The following is a 16,660-nucleotide window of genomic DNA, read 5'->3' as shown; positions in this document are numbered from 1 at the left end:
TGATGAAAGTACCAAAAAGATACTTTCTAAATTCCAAAAAAGGCTTCACGCCTTAGAAGGATCATGCATTTTAACTTAATGTGTAATATGATCCATAAACTTATAATACATTGACTTTTGATACATATTCAATGTAATATGTCAACTTCTAATCCATCATTGTCGACCACTAGGCAAGGGTTGTGAAACCTGGCCAGTCCAAAGCAAGGTCAACTAATGGCCAGCCCGCATGGACCTTAGAAGGAAAAATTAATAAAATGATAGTAAATTCAGAAATCTTTTTAAAAATTATAAAATTTATCAACGTCAACAATATTTATACCATGTAAGACGACCAATTTCCACATCACTCATTTGGTAAAATGTAAAAACATTTAAAACTCAATTAGTAAAATTAAAATATTTAAGACTGAAATTTGTTGGACGATTTTCCCCTTTATTTACACGTAGCATGGTGATAAGAGATATATAGTTCTTCTCCGAGCATGAGCCTCAATTACATTCATCTTTGCCTTCTGATTGTCCATTTTTTCGCACATATAACCGACGCCTTTTACCATCTCCCAGCTCAAAGACCTGCTAAGAAGACTCCCTCCCAGTTCTGAGGAAAAAGATGAAAAGAACACTATCGGAAGATGGTATAGAAACTCATAGTAGCTGGCTTTCATCTCAGGAAGTGTCACAATGAATGAAACACGCGCACAGAGACTCCAGCTGACCATTTCTTCGAAATCACAAGCTAACATACATCAGCTTCCTATCTGACATTTAAGATTAAAATCGATGGCTGTGATAACGATTAAGTAATCACTTCATAATCAACAGGCACCTCAACAACTATTGAACCTCCATCCTAATACGTATCAAAAGCTCCTCAGGACATAAATTTTGTTCGTCATGGAATGAAGATATGCAAAGTCAAAAAAGTAACCTCTTCGGATCTGGTATTACACCATTTCTACTTTTCACTCTTGCTAGGCATATTGCAGACCAAGGAAGAGGGGCATATCATCACAGCAGTTTCCAGCATTTGAAACAACCATCAGCTTTGCTGCCCACTTGAGAATGTAAATACACCCCCATGTTGACTAACTTTTTCTTACAATGGTGGTGCTTATGTTAAAGACCCATCATGTACAATCAAAACTAGCCCACGCAAAAGCAACCTGCCCATTAGAGGACAAGTAGGAACTGAGAGACTGCCACCTTGGATTCACAAGCTTCGGGCAACCTTCTCATAAAGATCACGTGGCCAATTCCTCTTCAAATTGTTTGCAAGAAAATTCGCAATCTGCAGATGCAAAGAAGAGCATCGAGTGAGCATCCAAAAAAAAGGAGCATAAATGCTGACTTTCAGTTGATTTTTTCCATCAAACAAACACAACATATGAAGATATCCCAAAGTGTCTAGGAATTTACAATAGTCTGCTTTGGAGCACAAAAAACTGAACTGTTTAAAAATCCAAATGCCCACTTGCCTTGGCTTTTAGAGCACGGAGTGATCCATCGGAATCAGGCACATTATCCATACAACTAAGAGCAACCTTTAGGATGTCAGGAACACAGGCTTGGACATATGGAGATAAGTTCTGCAAGACATCTGCCGTAACATCTGGTGTTCGTGGATCCAATGGAAGGAACGGAAGTTTGGCAACCTCCCTCAAAGCATCCAGATAATGACCTGCTCTTGCCAATTTGTATATCGACAATATCGCCTCAAGCTGTCTTAACACTGTTTGTTGCTCCATAACACTCTCTCTCTCCTGAGGACTGCAGGAATTATTCAACTGAGAAGTAAATGTCTAACCATGGAACAAAAAATGGCGACAATTAACTTCATAAATGATTAATATAGTTGAAAAGCCCCAAGGCCTCCCACACCTTGTGTCTACAGTAAGAGTAAACGAATAAGTTATTTCTAGTCACAAAGCACAACCTCAGTGCCCTAATTGAAGCAAGCAATTTGAATTATGCAATTATATGGCAGCGGGTAAGAAAATATTTAGAATAGGAAAACTAAATGATGCAGCATGACAGAAGCTTTAAAAAGAATAAAAATAGTCCACCCAAAAAGAAACTGCTACTTAGAAGACAGACAGCAGCTACCAAGGGATTACCTGATTTCAGGACTATATTTGTAGGTCTCCAAAATCTCATTTCCAGAATGAACCAAGCCAGCTGTCTGGCTCTCACTATCCAACCGTCCACGGGAAAGAGCACATATCGAGTCCGAAAGGCATTTATTAATGGTGTCCAGGGCCATTGAGAACGCCCCAATTCTCTTCAGAATCTCTATTGACTGATTTAATTAAAGGAAATCATAAGTAAAGGAAAGAATAAGCAAAGGAAAAGGGTATTAAGACCACACTAGATTCAATCCTGTCCCAAGATGAAATATCCATTAAAATTCTAGATTTAGCAATGCAGGATGATATAAATGGAATGGTACTGAAGATGAAAATTTAGATGTCATTGAAAAGCTGCACATAAAGAGTGAACTAAAGTAGTTAGGGAAACCGAGCAAGCAATAGTAAATAGGAAAATGAACTATGGCTAATTTATTCACACAAACGAAATGATCTCCCTCCCTCCCTCCCTCTCTCTAGCTTCTCCATACATATATTTCTCAATATCACAACACATTTACTTTTGTTAATGAAAAACACAATGATCAGCAGAACATGAATCACCTCGAAAAAGAGATTTTATGAACCAAACACAGTCAATCAAAGTACTTTGGCGCTTAAAGGTTCATTGAAAACTTATTTCACTTGTGACTCCATAAAAGCAATAGGAGAAAGGGCAAATTCCATCAGCAGTCACTGAACTTGAGTGGATTATGCTATCATTTCACTGAACTTTAGTTTTGATCATCTCATGTGGAAAACTTTTATTTCTTTACAATTTATGCACTTTGACCAAATTCCAGTCAATTTTCAAGCAAAGTACCAATGTGGTATACAGATGGCCACATGGCCAACATGTCAGCAATTGGCTGGGAAATTGACCAAATTCTAGTCATAGCTGAATCAATTGCCACTAAATGAAAGTAATTGGGCGATTGAAGTCAAAGTTCAGTGATATGATTGGAACACCACAGTCCAATATTAAGTAAATTTTACAAAAGGAGGAAAACAGGGAGAAAGACCATACTTTGTCATATATCCCAGCTTCCAAGCACTGCCGAGCAGCTTCAAGCAGAAATTGTTGTCTTGTTTTTACATCCGGTATAAACCTTGTCAATTCACCTTCTTCCCCTGAACCTCTTGAACCAAGTAAAAAGTAAATCCCACCATCTCGCAATAACAGCTCCATGAGGAGTTGTTTCAGCATCAAACTTCTCTGTCTCTGCTGATCCGCATTTGCCCTTCCAGTCCAAGATAGTCGTCCACCACCCACTGCAGCAGCAGCCTGTGCATAATATTCCAATGCCATTGAAAGATCTCCAAGATGTAAATATGAAGATCCATACTGTTGAATCATGCTAGATGCTTCTGCATAAGCATCCATTACACCAAACTTTGATCCTGCCCCTGTACCTTCCGTAAGGACACCATGGTCAGCAAGCACGATAGCTATGTGAGTGGCATCAATGTTGTACCCTTCATCGCCTGCTTCTTTAGACAAATAAAGGATAGCTGGGAGGAACTGGACACTTAGGAGCAGAATATATGGGTATACAAGAGGGTCCTTCCCATTTTTGGTATAGTATGATGCTGCAAACTTATTTAGGTAAGCCTGCAAATCCTCTAAACTATAGGGGACTGAACTCTCACTTAGAATAGCAGATGAACCTCCGAGAGGGAACTCCCTGATGGCTGACAATTTAAACCACAAGAAATCCTCTATGGTGGTGAAAAGTGCCGATAGATCTCTCAGCAGCCTTTCAACAAGCCTTCGAGAACCAGATATCATGGCATATAGTAACAACCTTTTCTTATCATATGCAGCTCGACCCACCCGATCACCCATTCTTAACAACTTTTCACATTCTTCTGAAGCAGTTGCAGCTGTCTCAGCAGAAACCATACCTCAGTATTTATCCATTCTGTGAGCTGCCAATAACAAATAACTATTAGGGAAGAACAACAATCAGTACATTAACGCAGTAAACAAATAGTACCAGAGGTGCAAACTGATGTGCACTACGGGATGACAAGGCAACATCCCTTGCTTCATTGTAATACCCAGTTCTCAGGCAAAAGTATATCTGTTGAAACAAGACATGTGTAAAATAAGTCAGCTACAGGCATAGGAGTTCCGTGCTTATAAAGCAACTGCAGTTAGCAATATCCCAAGAAAATAGGGCAGCCCAAAATACCCTCTTAACTTAAAAAACAATACAATATACTTCTTATCATAAATATTTTTCTTCTTGTAATAGTTCATATTCAGTAAGACGGGATAGCTGAAACATAAGTCACTGTCATCTCAACCAAAAGACTCCAAATCTTAAGAGTAAAACATCAGCAGTTTTTATTTACAGCAGCATCCCAGTGAAAATGAGGATTTCACATGAATAGACCAAATTTCTACGTTCTTATGGTATTGACTTCGCCACCAAAATAGAAAATGGAATAGAAAAAGGAAGCGTTCATAACCTGCTGCCACGTGGTGTCAACAGGTGGCTGCCTTCGAGCATCACCAACATCGAAGTCGAGAACACCATAATCACGCAAACGAATCTGCAACATGAGAATTAAGGATAATCAAAGATCTGACGCAAAATAAAGCATTAAAAATGTGGTACTACAGGTAATTGAATAATAAACAGAGAACGGACCCGAAGGAAGGCATGAATCCTTTGCAAATTCCCAACACCACCACCAAGAGCAGCCTAGAAATAGCAGAAGGACAAAATCATGAGCACTAAACTCAGTATATACATTTTAGTATGTTAAATGCCTTGAAATCTGTTAGAGACAAGCTGGACAAAGAGAGCTCTAGCTCTTGAATACTGCTTCAAAAAGGTCAAGTTTGATTACTATATGATGCAAGTAAGAAATATCTCCAAATATGACTGAAGCAGCAATTTTACTTTGAGTCTAAACATAAGCAAGAAGCTTTAGCCATAGAAGTTTTATGGAACCAAAATGTCAAGAAAGGTAAAAATAACAACTTCATACTTGTGCAGGATGACTTTGTATCATGTCCATAATGTACTTCTCATGCCCCCACTCAAGGTGCCGCCTTGCACCAATTACCAATGACATCTTCTTTGAAACATTCCACCGAACAACTGAATCCTCATCCATAAGCGCCTAGCAAATTATTGCACAAACCATATTTATATCTCTATGGCATAAGAAGAAAAAGGGAGCTATGGAATGGCATGGAGAATTAGCTAAGAATATATATAGAGCCACACCTGAATGAGATGCCATATTTTCTGCATACTGACTGATTTTCCCCCAGACGTATTAATACCCAAACTTTCATAAGCACCCTTGAAAGCAGTAGCAGGCTGAAATTCGAACAATAACAGAAAAACAGATTATGCCCATATCATGCAAAAAGTCAAATAGATTTAGTGAAACGATACAAATGTATACACTGCATCATAAATCTAACAAACGCACTCATGAAGCAACCATCAGAAGGCAGGGAACAAGAAGTACAAATAATGATAATGGTAAGTTTCTCAAATACATATGCTGACAGTGCCAGCTGGCAGGCAAATAACAATAAACTGTGATTAAGATATGCTTCTATGTTAAAATCTTAGAACTGCCCCAGCACAAATTCGATGCCTAGTAAAAAAAAAAGATGTAATGAGCGGCAATAACTATTAAAGATAAATAAAAACCAGATTTTCATTACTTTAAATGGCAAGCCATGCTCTCTGGCACTGTTAAGGTCCTTCACAACACCACCGTAGACAGAAGCTTTTTTCTCAAGAATCGACTTGTTTGCTACAGCTACAATCTCCATGCCTGAAGGACCAGATGAAACTTGAGGACTTGAAACTGTTGAGGCTATTTGGGGGAGACGAGCACCTCCATAGCCTGAATCAACAATGTTAGTCTTGGGTAATAATGATATCCGGCTTAAGCTCTGAAGAAAGTCACGCTTTTCCTTTTGCCAATCATCCTGTCAGCCACAACAGCAAAGCACCCATTAGAAACCAGGGCTGGAAAAAGTGGAGATAGCAATTTGAAATATTCTAAGACTGAGTTACAAGTTACAACCTCCAATACTTTCAGCATATAATCATTAAAACTTCTAACATTGTCCTTCTGTGCTTCCTGAATAGCTGAGACCATTGCTATTTCATGAACCTACATTAAGAAGCAGCAAATAATTCATCTCATCATTGGTACATAACCATAAATTCCATAAAGCAAGAGAAACAAATCATGGAACCTTATATTACCAACCATGTATTTAGGAAATATGACTAAAAATATCGGAAATATAGATGGACATGCACAGTTCCACGAAAAACTTAAAGGAGAGAACATTTACATATATGCATGTTGAGAGGAGAACAACTATTGAATGGGAAAAAGCTAGTAGATGAAAAGGCAGATCAGAAGCCAGAAGGCATGGAACTGTTTGTGATACTGACTCCAAGGCTGCAGGTAAGCCATTGGAGAGGAGCATTCAACAACAAACGATGATGTATTTGGATTTCACGATCAGTTCAGAGAGGGACTGACAAATGCAACACCCACCCCAAAAAAAGAAGCATGACAGGGTAGAAGAATGCTTAGGAATGCTTGTGAAACAAATATAAAACAGATGTACTCATTTGAGTTTGCTAGCATGAATCTAGTCAAGGGATCATGCTAACAACTATGAAAACACAACTCTAAAGACCTAAAAAAGTTGCCCATATTCAGGAAATGAAGACAAAAACATCAACAAAGAATAGCACAGGAATAAATCAAAAAGCAGAAACAACACATGCTACACAAAAAATTGTAGCACAAACTTAAAGAGGCCCATCTGCATCATTTTTACAAATATATGCATGTTAACACATCCACCCCCCAGAAGAAAAAAGGGAAATCATATTTTTACACCAGAAATGACATTACAGAAGAGTCTGAGGAAAAACTAGAAGCATTTTAAAAAGATGCCATTAGTTGAAGAAATATATTTGCAAACCTAGTAAAGAACACCTATAGCAGCATTCTTGGGCAATCTTTGCATTTGACTATTTTAAAGTAAGATTTGAGAAATCATATCGACCTTCTTGAGGCCAGCAAAAGAATACACTGATTATTCTAACCCTAAAAAAATTATCTTTCTTATTCATCATGTACTAAAAACAACAAAAGAAGAGAGAAAGAAGAGCAGAAAGGAATTTCACAATACAACACATCTTCATCAACTCCACCCTTTCCTAAATACTATCTAGACCAAGTTTAGATAAAAGCATTAGCTTCTCACCCTCTCACTAAGGATAGACCAAGCACTAAAACAAAGGGCATATAAAGTGAGAAAGTGACATTTAAAAATGCCAATATCCTGTTCAACTATAATTGTACAAGAAAAGGTTAAATCAATATCTTAATGGGGAAAAAATGTCAATACCTTGCCTGAACCTTTGAAAATTATGCTCTTGTCATCAAATCTATTTGGTTGCAGAAATCAAAATTCATGATATGCATCTTTCAGTCCTCGAGAAGAAAAAGAAATGCAACAACAACAGAAAACAGTCCCACATGCCTATATAAACAAGGTGCAGATGACATACCAAAACGACAGACAAACAGCACCAAAAGAACATAAAAATTGAAGAATAGAAAGTACCTGCTGCAAATAATCCTCAACAGTCGTCGCCTCCCAGCAGGGAACACGTCCTCGAATGTAGTCTACAAACAGAAAATTCATTAGAAGAATGTCCTACACTGCAGGTTATGGCAATGAAAATCCTCACATTAAAAATTGTTGAACAACACGTTGAGATAAGTATGTTGTGAACCCGTTACACAATCCTTTAAGATGGTATCAGGGCTAGATGTCTCAAGTTCAGATCAATAGTTCAAACTGATACACTCCTTGATATTACTCTGTCAAGTTGTTTAAATTAAATTTAGTTTTCAAATGTCACCACCTCTGTGGTTGCATTAACATCTTGTGTTTCCCATGTAAGGACTGATTTACACACAGGAAGGAGTGTCAGAAATATCCTAGATATAAATTGTGGTTGCATTTCCCTGACACTAAATCTTTAAGGAAGAAACAAATGTCCAATGATAACAATCTGCACTGAAGTCACGTTTGAAATTTTAATTGACTTTCAAGACACCCATAAACAACCCTACCCTAGCTAGACGAGTCTCCACCAACCAAAAAGATCAATACAATTACTACAAGATTGCCGAAAGCAGATTGATCATGCCAAAGTCAAAATGTAAAAATATTCAAGTGGCAATGTGTTTTTAGTATGTTGAACAAATCGAAATATTAGGTTACCTTCAGCTCAAAGGACTTCAGATCTCGTGCAAGCTGTTCGGCATTTATCCTTCACGTGCAAGAAGCCTGGAAAACAACACAATTATAAAGATGCATTCACCCAACATAATTGCCATGTAGTCAGGCTTGACACAATGAGGATAAGTGAAAGCAATGAATTGCAGACAGATACAAGACCTGGTGGCTGCAATAGATTGAGATGGAGCTTCAGTCCTTAGAGTCTTTGACTTGAGCTTCTTGGATAATGCTTCCAACTGATCAAGGTTCCTCTGAGACATACATAAATAGCCAACACAAAATCACTATTAGATGACAAGCACGCTCTTCATGATTAACCCAGCATGCATACTTAAATTTAGTATAGTGTTGACCAAAAGCAAAATGGCAAATGCGAGTTTTTTAGCTAATCGGCTTCCAGAGTTCCATATGATGACATGAAATAGAGATGTGTGAAAAGTTCAAATTAACAAAGAGACAATGACACGACTAACATAAGTGTGGTGGAAACTGCAACCATATTTGATTGTGAGGTTTGGCAATGACCATGAGCTACTGAAATTGGTGACTGCAATAAGCGATTGCATTCACAGAGGTTGCATGCATGACCTTAATGGCATGACACCATCTAACAACCAATAATAAAATGGAAAAGCAGTTGAGTAGTGTCTTGGCAGCAAACCAGCTAGAGATCACAGCAGGGAACCAGAGTCATAGGACCAAACTAGCAACTTAAGTAGCAAGAGAGAATGGAGATTTCACCGGGGAAAAGAATCTGTCAACAAGATTTCTCTTCATATACCTAATTGAAGAACTGGGTTTTATCTTTCCTTTCCTTTTCTTTTGCCAACAAATAATTGTCTTGGCACAACTTATCTGGCTAGCTGATTCAAACCATTAGATACTATAACTTTTTCCCCCAAAAATATCTGGAGGAAATAATTCGCAGCAGCAGAAAGCAAAACCCATGACATTAATCTGAAGATAGCTGGGATAAGGAGCTAAGCTCCAAATGATAATGCATCTAATTACAACCCAACTTTGAACAGCTACCGATCCGAATTCAAAACCGAAAGCCCTTCAACTGGGACACTGTCTGGCGAAACAAGAACAAGGCAACCGAACGGAAGGAAAAGGGGTGATATTCTACTATACATTTCCGCCACCTCGGGCAACCGGCCCATGCGATGCATCTACTCAATGATATAGAAAAGCCCGACGCCCTTTAGCCTGTATCCAGACTAACCCCCCCAATAAGTTGGAAACCCATGTTCAAGCGCGAGCAAAGACAAAGGGTATCCGCCCATTCGATCGCGCAGGACTTCTTCATCGTCGAAACCGAGATTCTAGACTCGAAACCACCACCTTCGCTCTCGACCACGAGGCTCTCTCGCAACACTTCCCAGTAAACACGAGCGCAGAGAGAGAGAGAGAGAGAACCTGGAGAGGAGGGAACTGAGCGGAAGGAGCGGCTTGCTCGAGGAGCTTGGTGGAGGAATGGAGCAGATCGGTCCAGTTGCCCATCTCTCCTTCGTTCGCCATTGCTTGCTTTCTCTTCTCCTGTCTTCCGCGGAGCTTTGAAGCTGAACTTGGGAAAGAGAGGGAAAGGGGTTTTAAGCCTTTCCAAAGCCCTAATTCTCAAACGTTATTTTCTCCAATTTTAGGGACAACTTCTTTATTTATTGTTTATTCTGATTAAATTAAACACAAAAAAAAAAGAGATTATATCTATCTCGATATTTTTCCTAAAAATTATGAAATTTAGTATATGATGTTAAAATTGTTTTATTTGAGGAAAAAATTAGCAAATGATAATGCTGAGGAAAATGCATAATAAATTGTAATAAAAGTATTTCCATTGACTTAGAGTGCGCATGACAAATTTTCTAAAGTAGAAATTGATTTATAATAGAAATTGATTTCTCAATTTTTATTTAAATTGAAGTTGAAAAATTTAGCTTTTGATTTATTCTTCAAATTTATTTATGAAATATAAATCCGTTTGGAAATGAAAATAAATTGCGTTAAACGGATTTATGTTCCAAACTTGTTTTTAAGAGAAATAGAGTAAGAAGTAGAAATTTTATCATACGCGCAGCAAATGATAATCTTTGGTTGATTTGAAGCCTAATAACTTCTCCTATCTCAAATTAATCACCACCCCCTCGCCATAAAGTGATTGATTATGATAGAGGACTAGTGCAATTCCCCATATTTTGTATGGATTTTATATGTTAAGATTAAAAAAATTATATTTACTAAGCGATGTCCATTTTTGCGGAAAAATGAAGATTTGAAATATATATATTAAATGATCATTTGTATTACTTACAAAAATGTATTAATGAAAAATATTTCCATCGGCTCTGTTAAATTTTAAACATCATGAATTATTTTAAGCATTTATATTTTAGGAAAATGTTTTTAAAATTATTCATTTTCTACAAAATATATATATGAAACTTAAAACTCATTAATGTCATAAAAGAGGACTAGGACACATAATTTGAGGCCTTGATGTCAAACTTAGGAGTTGGATCCATGGCAAGACTACAACGCTGGAAATTTCATAAGAAATCGTAGAAAGATGTGACGATTTTTTTCTAGATAATCCCCAATGAAAATACACGCTATGCTATTCATTCTTTTCTATCGAATTAATCATAGCCACTACATACATTCCAGAAATTGTGCATCGAACCAATAAAGAGACCAGCGATATTATAGAAAGATATCATGATCCCTTGTGGGAAAAACAAGAGAAGAATTTATCAAGACGGAATTAAAGATATCAAATTCTTATAGAAAATTGAAAGATCTAACTGATACAAATCTTAGTGAATCGAAAAAAGATAAAAGCCGAACAAAAAAGTTACTATTTTTTCGAGACCCCACGGATTCCAACCCCTCAAGGTCCTGATACTTTGTTTCAATTGGAGACCCAAGGTCATCAGTTGCATTTAGTTTAGCTTTGGGAAAAGCTTTTACACAAAAACGCAAAACTCAAAGGCCAATGGGTTTTTTTCAAGACATGACTAATGTTTGGGAAGTGTAATTGAAAAGTATTTTCAGGATTGACTTTGGTTTAATATGAGGTTTATTTTGTAGAAAATAAATGATTTAAAAAGTAGTATCCTCAAATTAATTGCTTATAATATTTAGTCAAAAAAGATATTTATATTATCAATAATATATTTTTATGAATATTTTCACACGTGATAAAAATATTTTTCATTTATTAAGATTGTTAAATGATACAAGCAATAATTTTTTAAAAAATATTTTTAAAATTATTTATTTCGTACGAAAGAAACGCATTTTAATTGTTGTTTGAAAAAGTACGCTCGTAGAAAACTTTAGGGGCTTTGGCAACTTGCCCAACAGTCTGCAGTCCGATTTTTGTTCCCCGAGAATCGGTTTGGGACGAGAATCGCGTTTAGTAAATTTTTGTTCAGGAACAAATTTGTCAAGGAACAATTTTGAACAAGATTTGAGAATCTAAAAAAATTGATTCTACGTCCGGAGAATCGAAAAGAATCAACACGGAAAATCTTGTTCTTCTCTTTCAACATCTCGGTTGCCATTCGCCATCGCCGCCGCCGCCGGTCCGCCGCCACCGCGCCCCCGCCCCGGCCACCACCTCGGTCCGCCGCCGCCCCGCCGGTACGCCCGCGGTCGCCGGGTCCGGCGAGGTCGCCGGAGGCTCGCCAGCGGGGCAAGGTCCGGCGAGCTCGCCGGAGGCAAGCCTCAGCCACCGGCGAGGCCGACTCGGCCAGGTGGGGCCGGGCAAGCCCGCCGGTGGCGAGCGAGGCCTCGCCGGCAGCTCGGGCGAGGCTCGGCCCCCGGCAGATCGGGCGAGGTCGAGCCTCGCCCGGCCACCGGCGAGGCTCGCCCGGCCATCGGCGAGGTCGCCCACCCCGCCAAGGGTCCAAGCCGGCCTCGCTGGAGGCTGGGCGAGGCCCCCCAGCCACGGCGAGGCCGACCTCGGGTGGCCGGGCGAGCCTCGCCCACTCGCTGGGACGGGCTCGGCCGACGAAATGCCGACCTCGGCGGGCGGCGGGCGCTCCGTGAGTCGCCGGCCCTCGTCTGGCCACCGGGTCCGGCGACGGCAAATGAAGAAGAAGAAGAATAGGAAAAAAGGGGAAAAAAAGAAAAAAAAAAAAGAAAAAAAGGAAAAAGAAAAGAAAATAGTAAAAAGTAAAGAAATTATTTAAAATTTATTTAAAAATCAAAATAAATTATTTAAAATTTATTTAAAATCAAAAAATTAATTTGGAATTAATCAATTAATAGTCAAACGCAATTTATTCCGAATAAAAAATTTTAAACGAAACGCGCTTTTTCTCGGAATCGGTTAAGAAATGAGAATAAAAAGAATCGGTTACGTGGACCGCATTCACGAATGGAATCCACGAAACGCATTCCTTAATTTGAATAAACCAATAAGGACAATGAGCCGGCGCACTCAAGCGACGGGCGGAGGCCAGTGAGACAAATCCAACACCGCAGCGCCCGCCCAAAGTCGCCCGACCTCCGGTGAGTTGCATTTGAGGACGGACGGACGGACAAGCATCGAGCCTCGAAGTGGGCCACGCTCGACTAGGGCGCTCGCTCGACCGCGTCGATCAGGGCTCGAATCGAGCACGGGCGTTGGCGCGGCCCTCGGCTGGAGTCCTGCGAGCCTCGGCGAGAGACGATAGACGACGACGAAGAAGAAGAAGGAGAAGGAGAAGAAGGGGAAGAAGGGGAAGATGCAGAGGCTGAACTCGGTCCTCCGCCAGGGCCAAAAGGCCATCGTGGATCTCGGGCTGCTCACGGTCTTGCGGTCGGAGATCGCCCACGAGCTCTCCTCCAATCGCTTTCAGGTTCTCATTCTCTCTCTCTCTCTATCTCTCTCTCTGTAACTCTTCGATTGAGTCGTTCTCGAGCTCATGTGCTGAATTTTTGTTGCCGGACAGTTGGGTTTCGATTGACGTTAGTGGGTGGGCTGCGATTCGACCGCCGATTGTTCATAGGAGGCTAGCTGTCTGTCCCCGAGTCATGTAGGTAGAGCGAGGCGCAGTCTTTTTGGATTTCTTTGGCTTGTGGCGTGGCTAAGGTTGGTGTCCGCCAGTCGATGACAGGAAAGATCATTAGTAGTATGCTGGTCCAAGATTGTCTCGGTGAAAGGCCCACTTTGGAACCCATCATAGAATTTGGACAGGTTCTTCATGTGGAGCTAAAAAGATATAGCCTTGGCATTACAAGTACCTCAGAAAAGCTACCGCTAGTGGCGTTTGTGACATGACATAAGCACGCGTAGGAGGGAAGCTAAGATCGACTATCTAATTCCAGTTGCCGTAGAAAATGTTATGATTCTGTGCTGGTTGCCCTGCTTGGTGCCTAAATATTGCAAAAGCTTTTTCTTAGCTCGTATTAATGTGATTGACATCTCAGAATGACCAAATTGGTGATCCTGGGGATTTTGTGGTTGACTGGGATGCACCAGAATCTGAAGATGTGCTTTTGAGGAGAAAATGTGAGTCTGGCGAGGAAGTTGCTGTTTCGGCATTGTTGGGTCCACAAATCTACGGTGGAGAGGGCATATTTCCAAGGGAAGTTCTGATGAAGGTCTGTGTCAAAAAGCCATGTTTCAACTCCATCTTACAGTTTGATTGCGGCGTATGCAGTGGTACTGACAGTGGGTCCGAATTACACTTACGTGGTGCCCACTATCTCCCATCACCTGCGTTATTGCATCATTCGGTCTACAGAGGCCCTTTGTTCAGGTAAAATGGTTCAGTCTTCAGCTTTCGGCTGTTCTTTGCATTCTTGCAATGAATTGGGGTCTGACATAAAAGCTTGGCTGTAGGAGACTGGATATAAATTGGAGTAGAAAGGAATGAAAAAAATCAATACAAACTCCATAGATTTTTTGCTGGGATGATTTTATATTCCTAAGAACGATGCGACTGCTACTTCTAAAAGGAATAATTAGTTGTCCTCCTCAAATTTAAGGCATTTCAGAGACTTGTTGGAATTTGAATCATGCCGTATGAGAAACGAGAAAACTTATGTTCTCTGAACAGTAGTGCGAATTGGATGCTGGAGTTCTGGTTGGTCTTTGTTTTAGAAATGGTTTCTTTTGCGCACTTTTTTAGATCTCTAAATTGTAAGATACTTTTGCTGTCTTTCTTGTCAAAATGCCTTTACAGCCATTTCTTGTTTATAACAATCACACAGTTTCCTCTTGGCTTAAGGATGTTGTTGCTCTTGGAATTTCCCAATTTCAAAATTGTTTGTCTATTTCTGTTGAGACTGGCTTCTGCTACACTGGTTTTCTGAGACAATTTGAGCATAGTTAATATCTCGCCAAGTTCACGTTTATCTTTAATACAGTTGGAATCTTTATATGAAGCCAGCTTAACCATGATGTTGCCTACTAAAATACTTTAACTTGACTTTTCCCTTGACAAGGTTGTGGATTTTGCATTCGTTTAGTATGTGTAACCATGAGGCTTTGTTTGACTAGATGACTGTTATATTTCAAGGTATAGTTGCGAAAAGAAAAATGGTTCATCTTACTTATAAGGTGTGAAAAGAGATAGCTTTTGAAAGAAAAATGTGAAACCCCAAGTCCCATAGAGTTGGAATAAGACTGATACGTAGAATTTAGTGGAAAAGAAAACTCATCTTCAATTATTAAGTACTTCTTAGTTCTGTCCTTTTCAATTTTTGGGAAGGATTCAGTCCATTATGTAACACATGGTTTTGGAGGCACAGACTTATGTGGTATCGAGTTCTCTTGTAGTGTGCATCTCTTGCACCTTGGTCTTGAGGGGTCGTGACTTTAGAGCACTCATGCTATACATGTAGCGCTTGACTGATGCTGATGATGAGCAGTGAAAGGTGGTTTGTAAAGACTTGCTTATGAATAATTGCATGCTCTTTTGGGGCTATTGGCTTATTGGATCGGGACCAGATATTACAAAGCTGAAAATAATTATATACACTCTTTGGAAGCAATAGATTTTCTGTTACAAGTGTGCTTGTGCTAGTGTTATTACATTTTGTTGTCTCTCTGAGGCGCTATGCAAGACTGCTGGCTTGTGGCTTCAGTACTAGACCTGCTTTTTGACCACCTTGGGTTTCAAGGTTGGAACTCTTTATCTCTTTCCTTGCCAAGATTGGAGAATGTCCCAGTTGTTCTATGATCTTTCTGAGATAGAAGTTTGTAGGAACCTCAGCTGTCCTTTGCAAAATGGAAATTCATCAGTGGATGGCCATGCCAAATTGGATTGGTGGAAATTCATTAATCTGGTCTTTTGATAACTCATAATACTGTGGAAAACGAAGTTGCAGCTGTGTGAAAATTCTATTGCCTAATTTTTTTAGTTTAGGTTATTATCTTCCCATCTTCCCAGATTAATTGAGTTACAAGCCGTCACCATACATTTTTACTTATCTGGATTCGCTTAATTCTGTTCTTTATCTGTTTTTTCCTCCTATTGCTCTTAATGTGATTATACTACTAATATCATATTTGCGGTCTGCAGCACATTGGACGATAATTTGCAGGATAAACTCAAGGAGTACCTTGTTGCAAAGGGAATTGGAAGAGGCCTTACCGACTTCCTTCTCTTATACTTGCATAGGAAGGAGCAAAACCAGTATGTAAGCTGGTTGCAAAAACTTGAGAGCATGTTGGCTACCGAAGTATGACTTTAGGCAATTGCTAGAACATTTATTCTGTCTTACAACTCTTTCACTATTTTTTCTCCGCACACCCAGAAGTATCTAGAAGAAATAAACTTTCTAAATCAAATGGCGTATGCTGGCCTTTTTCTTTTCCTGTTCTCTCTTGACCCTTATCCGGCTGCTTTATCAGTGAACTGAAGAGGAGTGTGCCAATTTATCTTTCGGCATTAGAAAAGCTAAATGTCGACTAGTTATCGATAGCATTTCTTACCTAGCAGTACTGGCTTGCATTGAAACTGAAATCTGGTTGATGAGGAGCATTGTGGAGATGGGGTTCGCTGCAGCGGAAGTCATTTGATCACGACACCGGTCATAATGACCGGCTCTTATGGCAGTGGCGCTATACAGGACATGCGGAGGAAAGAGACGTTCTAGGATGAAAGAGGCGATTCTCCCTTGTCCTAGCCCGATAGTTCTAGAGTCGAAGAGCAATGAGTCACCATTGAGGAAACTTTTTGATATTCTAATCTAATTGGCGAAAAGCAGTGTAATTAGCTGGTAG

At 39.6% G+C, this 16,660-nt stretch overlaps 2 protein-coding genes across 2 annotated transcripts; one reads left to right on the top strand and one right to left on the bottom strand.

Annotated features, from left to right (window-relative positions):
* Window positions 1–734: 734 nt before the first annotated feature.
* On the bottom strand, window positions 735–10,020 carry LOC104427474 (nuclear pore complex protein NUP93A). The gene is given in 18 exon segments (XM_039305497.1): window positions 735–1,291; window positions 1,479–1,770; window positions 2,118–2,299; window positions 3,154–4,034; window positions 4,037–4,055; window positions 4,124–4,210; window positions 4,602–4,685; window positions 4,784–4,837; window positions 5,127–5,261; window positions 5,369–5,464; window positions 5,821–6,090; window positions 6,189–6,278; window positions 7,759–7,791; window positions 7,794–7,820; window positions 8,425–8,471; window positions 8,474–8,490; window positions 8,602–8,693; window positions 9,862–10,020. Coding segments are annotated over 18 exon segments (2,586 nt in total). The 5' UTR covers window positions 9,964–10,020; the 3' UTR covers window positions 735–1,213.
* Window positions 10,021–12,887: 2,867 nt separating this feature from the next.
* On the top strand, window positions 12,888–16,252 carry LOC104425615. The gene is made up of 3 exons (XM_010038350.3): window positions 12,888–13,286; window positions 13,858–14,189; window positions 15,957–16,252. The coding sequence occupies exons 1-3, from the start codon at window positions 13,173–13,175 to the stop codon at window positions 16,120–16,122; spliced, it is 612 nt and encodes a 203-aa protein (XP_010036652.2). The 5' UTR covers window positions 12,888–13,172; the 3' UTR covers window positions 16,123–16,252.
* Window positions 16,253–16,660: the final 408 nt, after the last annotated feature.

Source organism: Eucalyptus grandis, chromosome 11, assembly GCF_016545825.1.
Source record: "Eucalyptus grandis isolate ANBG69807.140 chromosome 11, ASM1654582v1, whole genome shotgun sequence".
NCBI lineage: Eukaryota > Viridiplantae > Streptophyta > Magnoliopsida > Myrtales > Myrtaceae > Eucalyptus > Eucalyptus grandis.
This window is presented reverse-complemented; position numbering and strand designations above follow the sequence as displayed.

What these genes read in the sequence shown, in the direction of transcription:
- LOC104425615 (XM_010038350.3), top strand. Translation starts at nt 13,173, where the DNA reads ATGCAGAGGCTGAACTCGGTCCTCCGCCAGGGCCAAAAGGCCATCGTG. An exon ending in TCTCCTCCAATCGCTTTCAG is followed by an intron (nt 13,287 to 13,857) that starts GTTCTCATTCTC and finishes TTGACATCTCAG; the next exon opens with AATGACCAAATTGGTGATCC. An exon ending in TACAGAGGCCCTTTGTTCAG is followed by an intron (nt 14,190 to 15,956) that starts GTAAAATGGTTC and finishes TGCGGTCTGCAG; the next exon opens with CACATTGGACGATAATTTGC.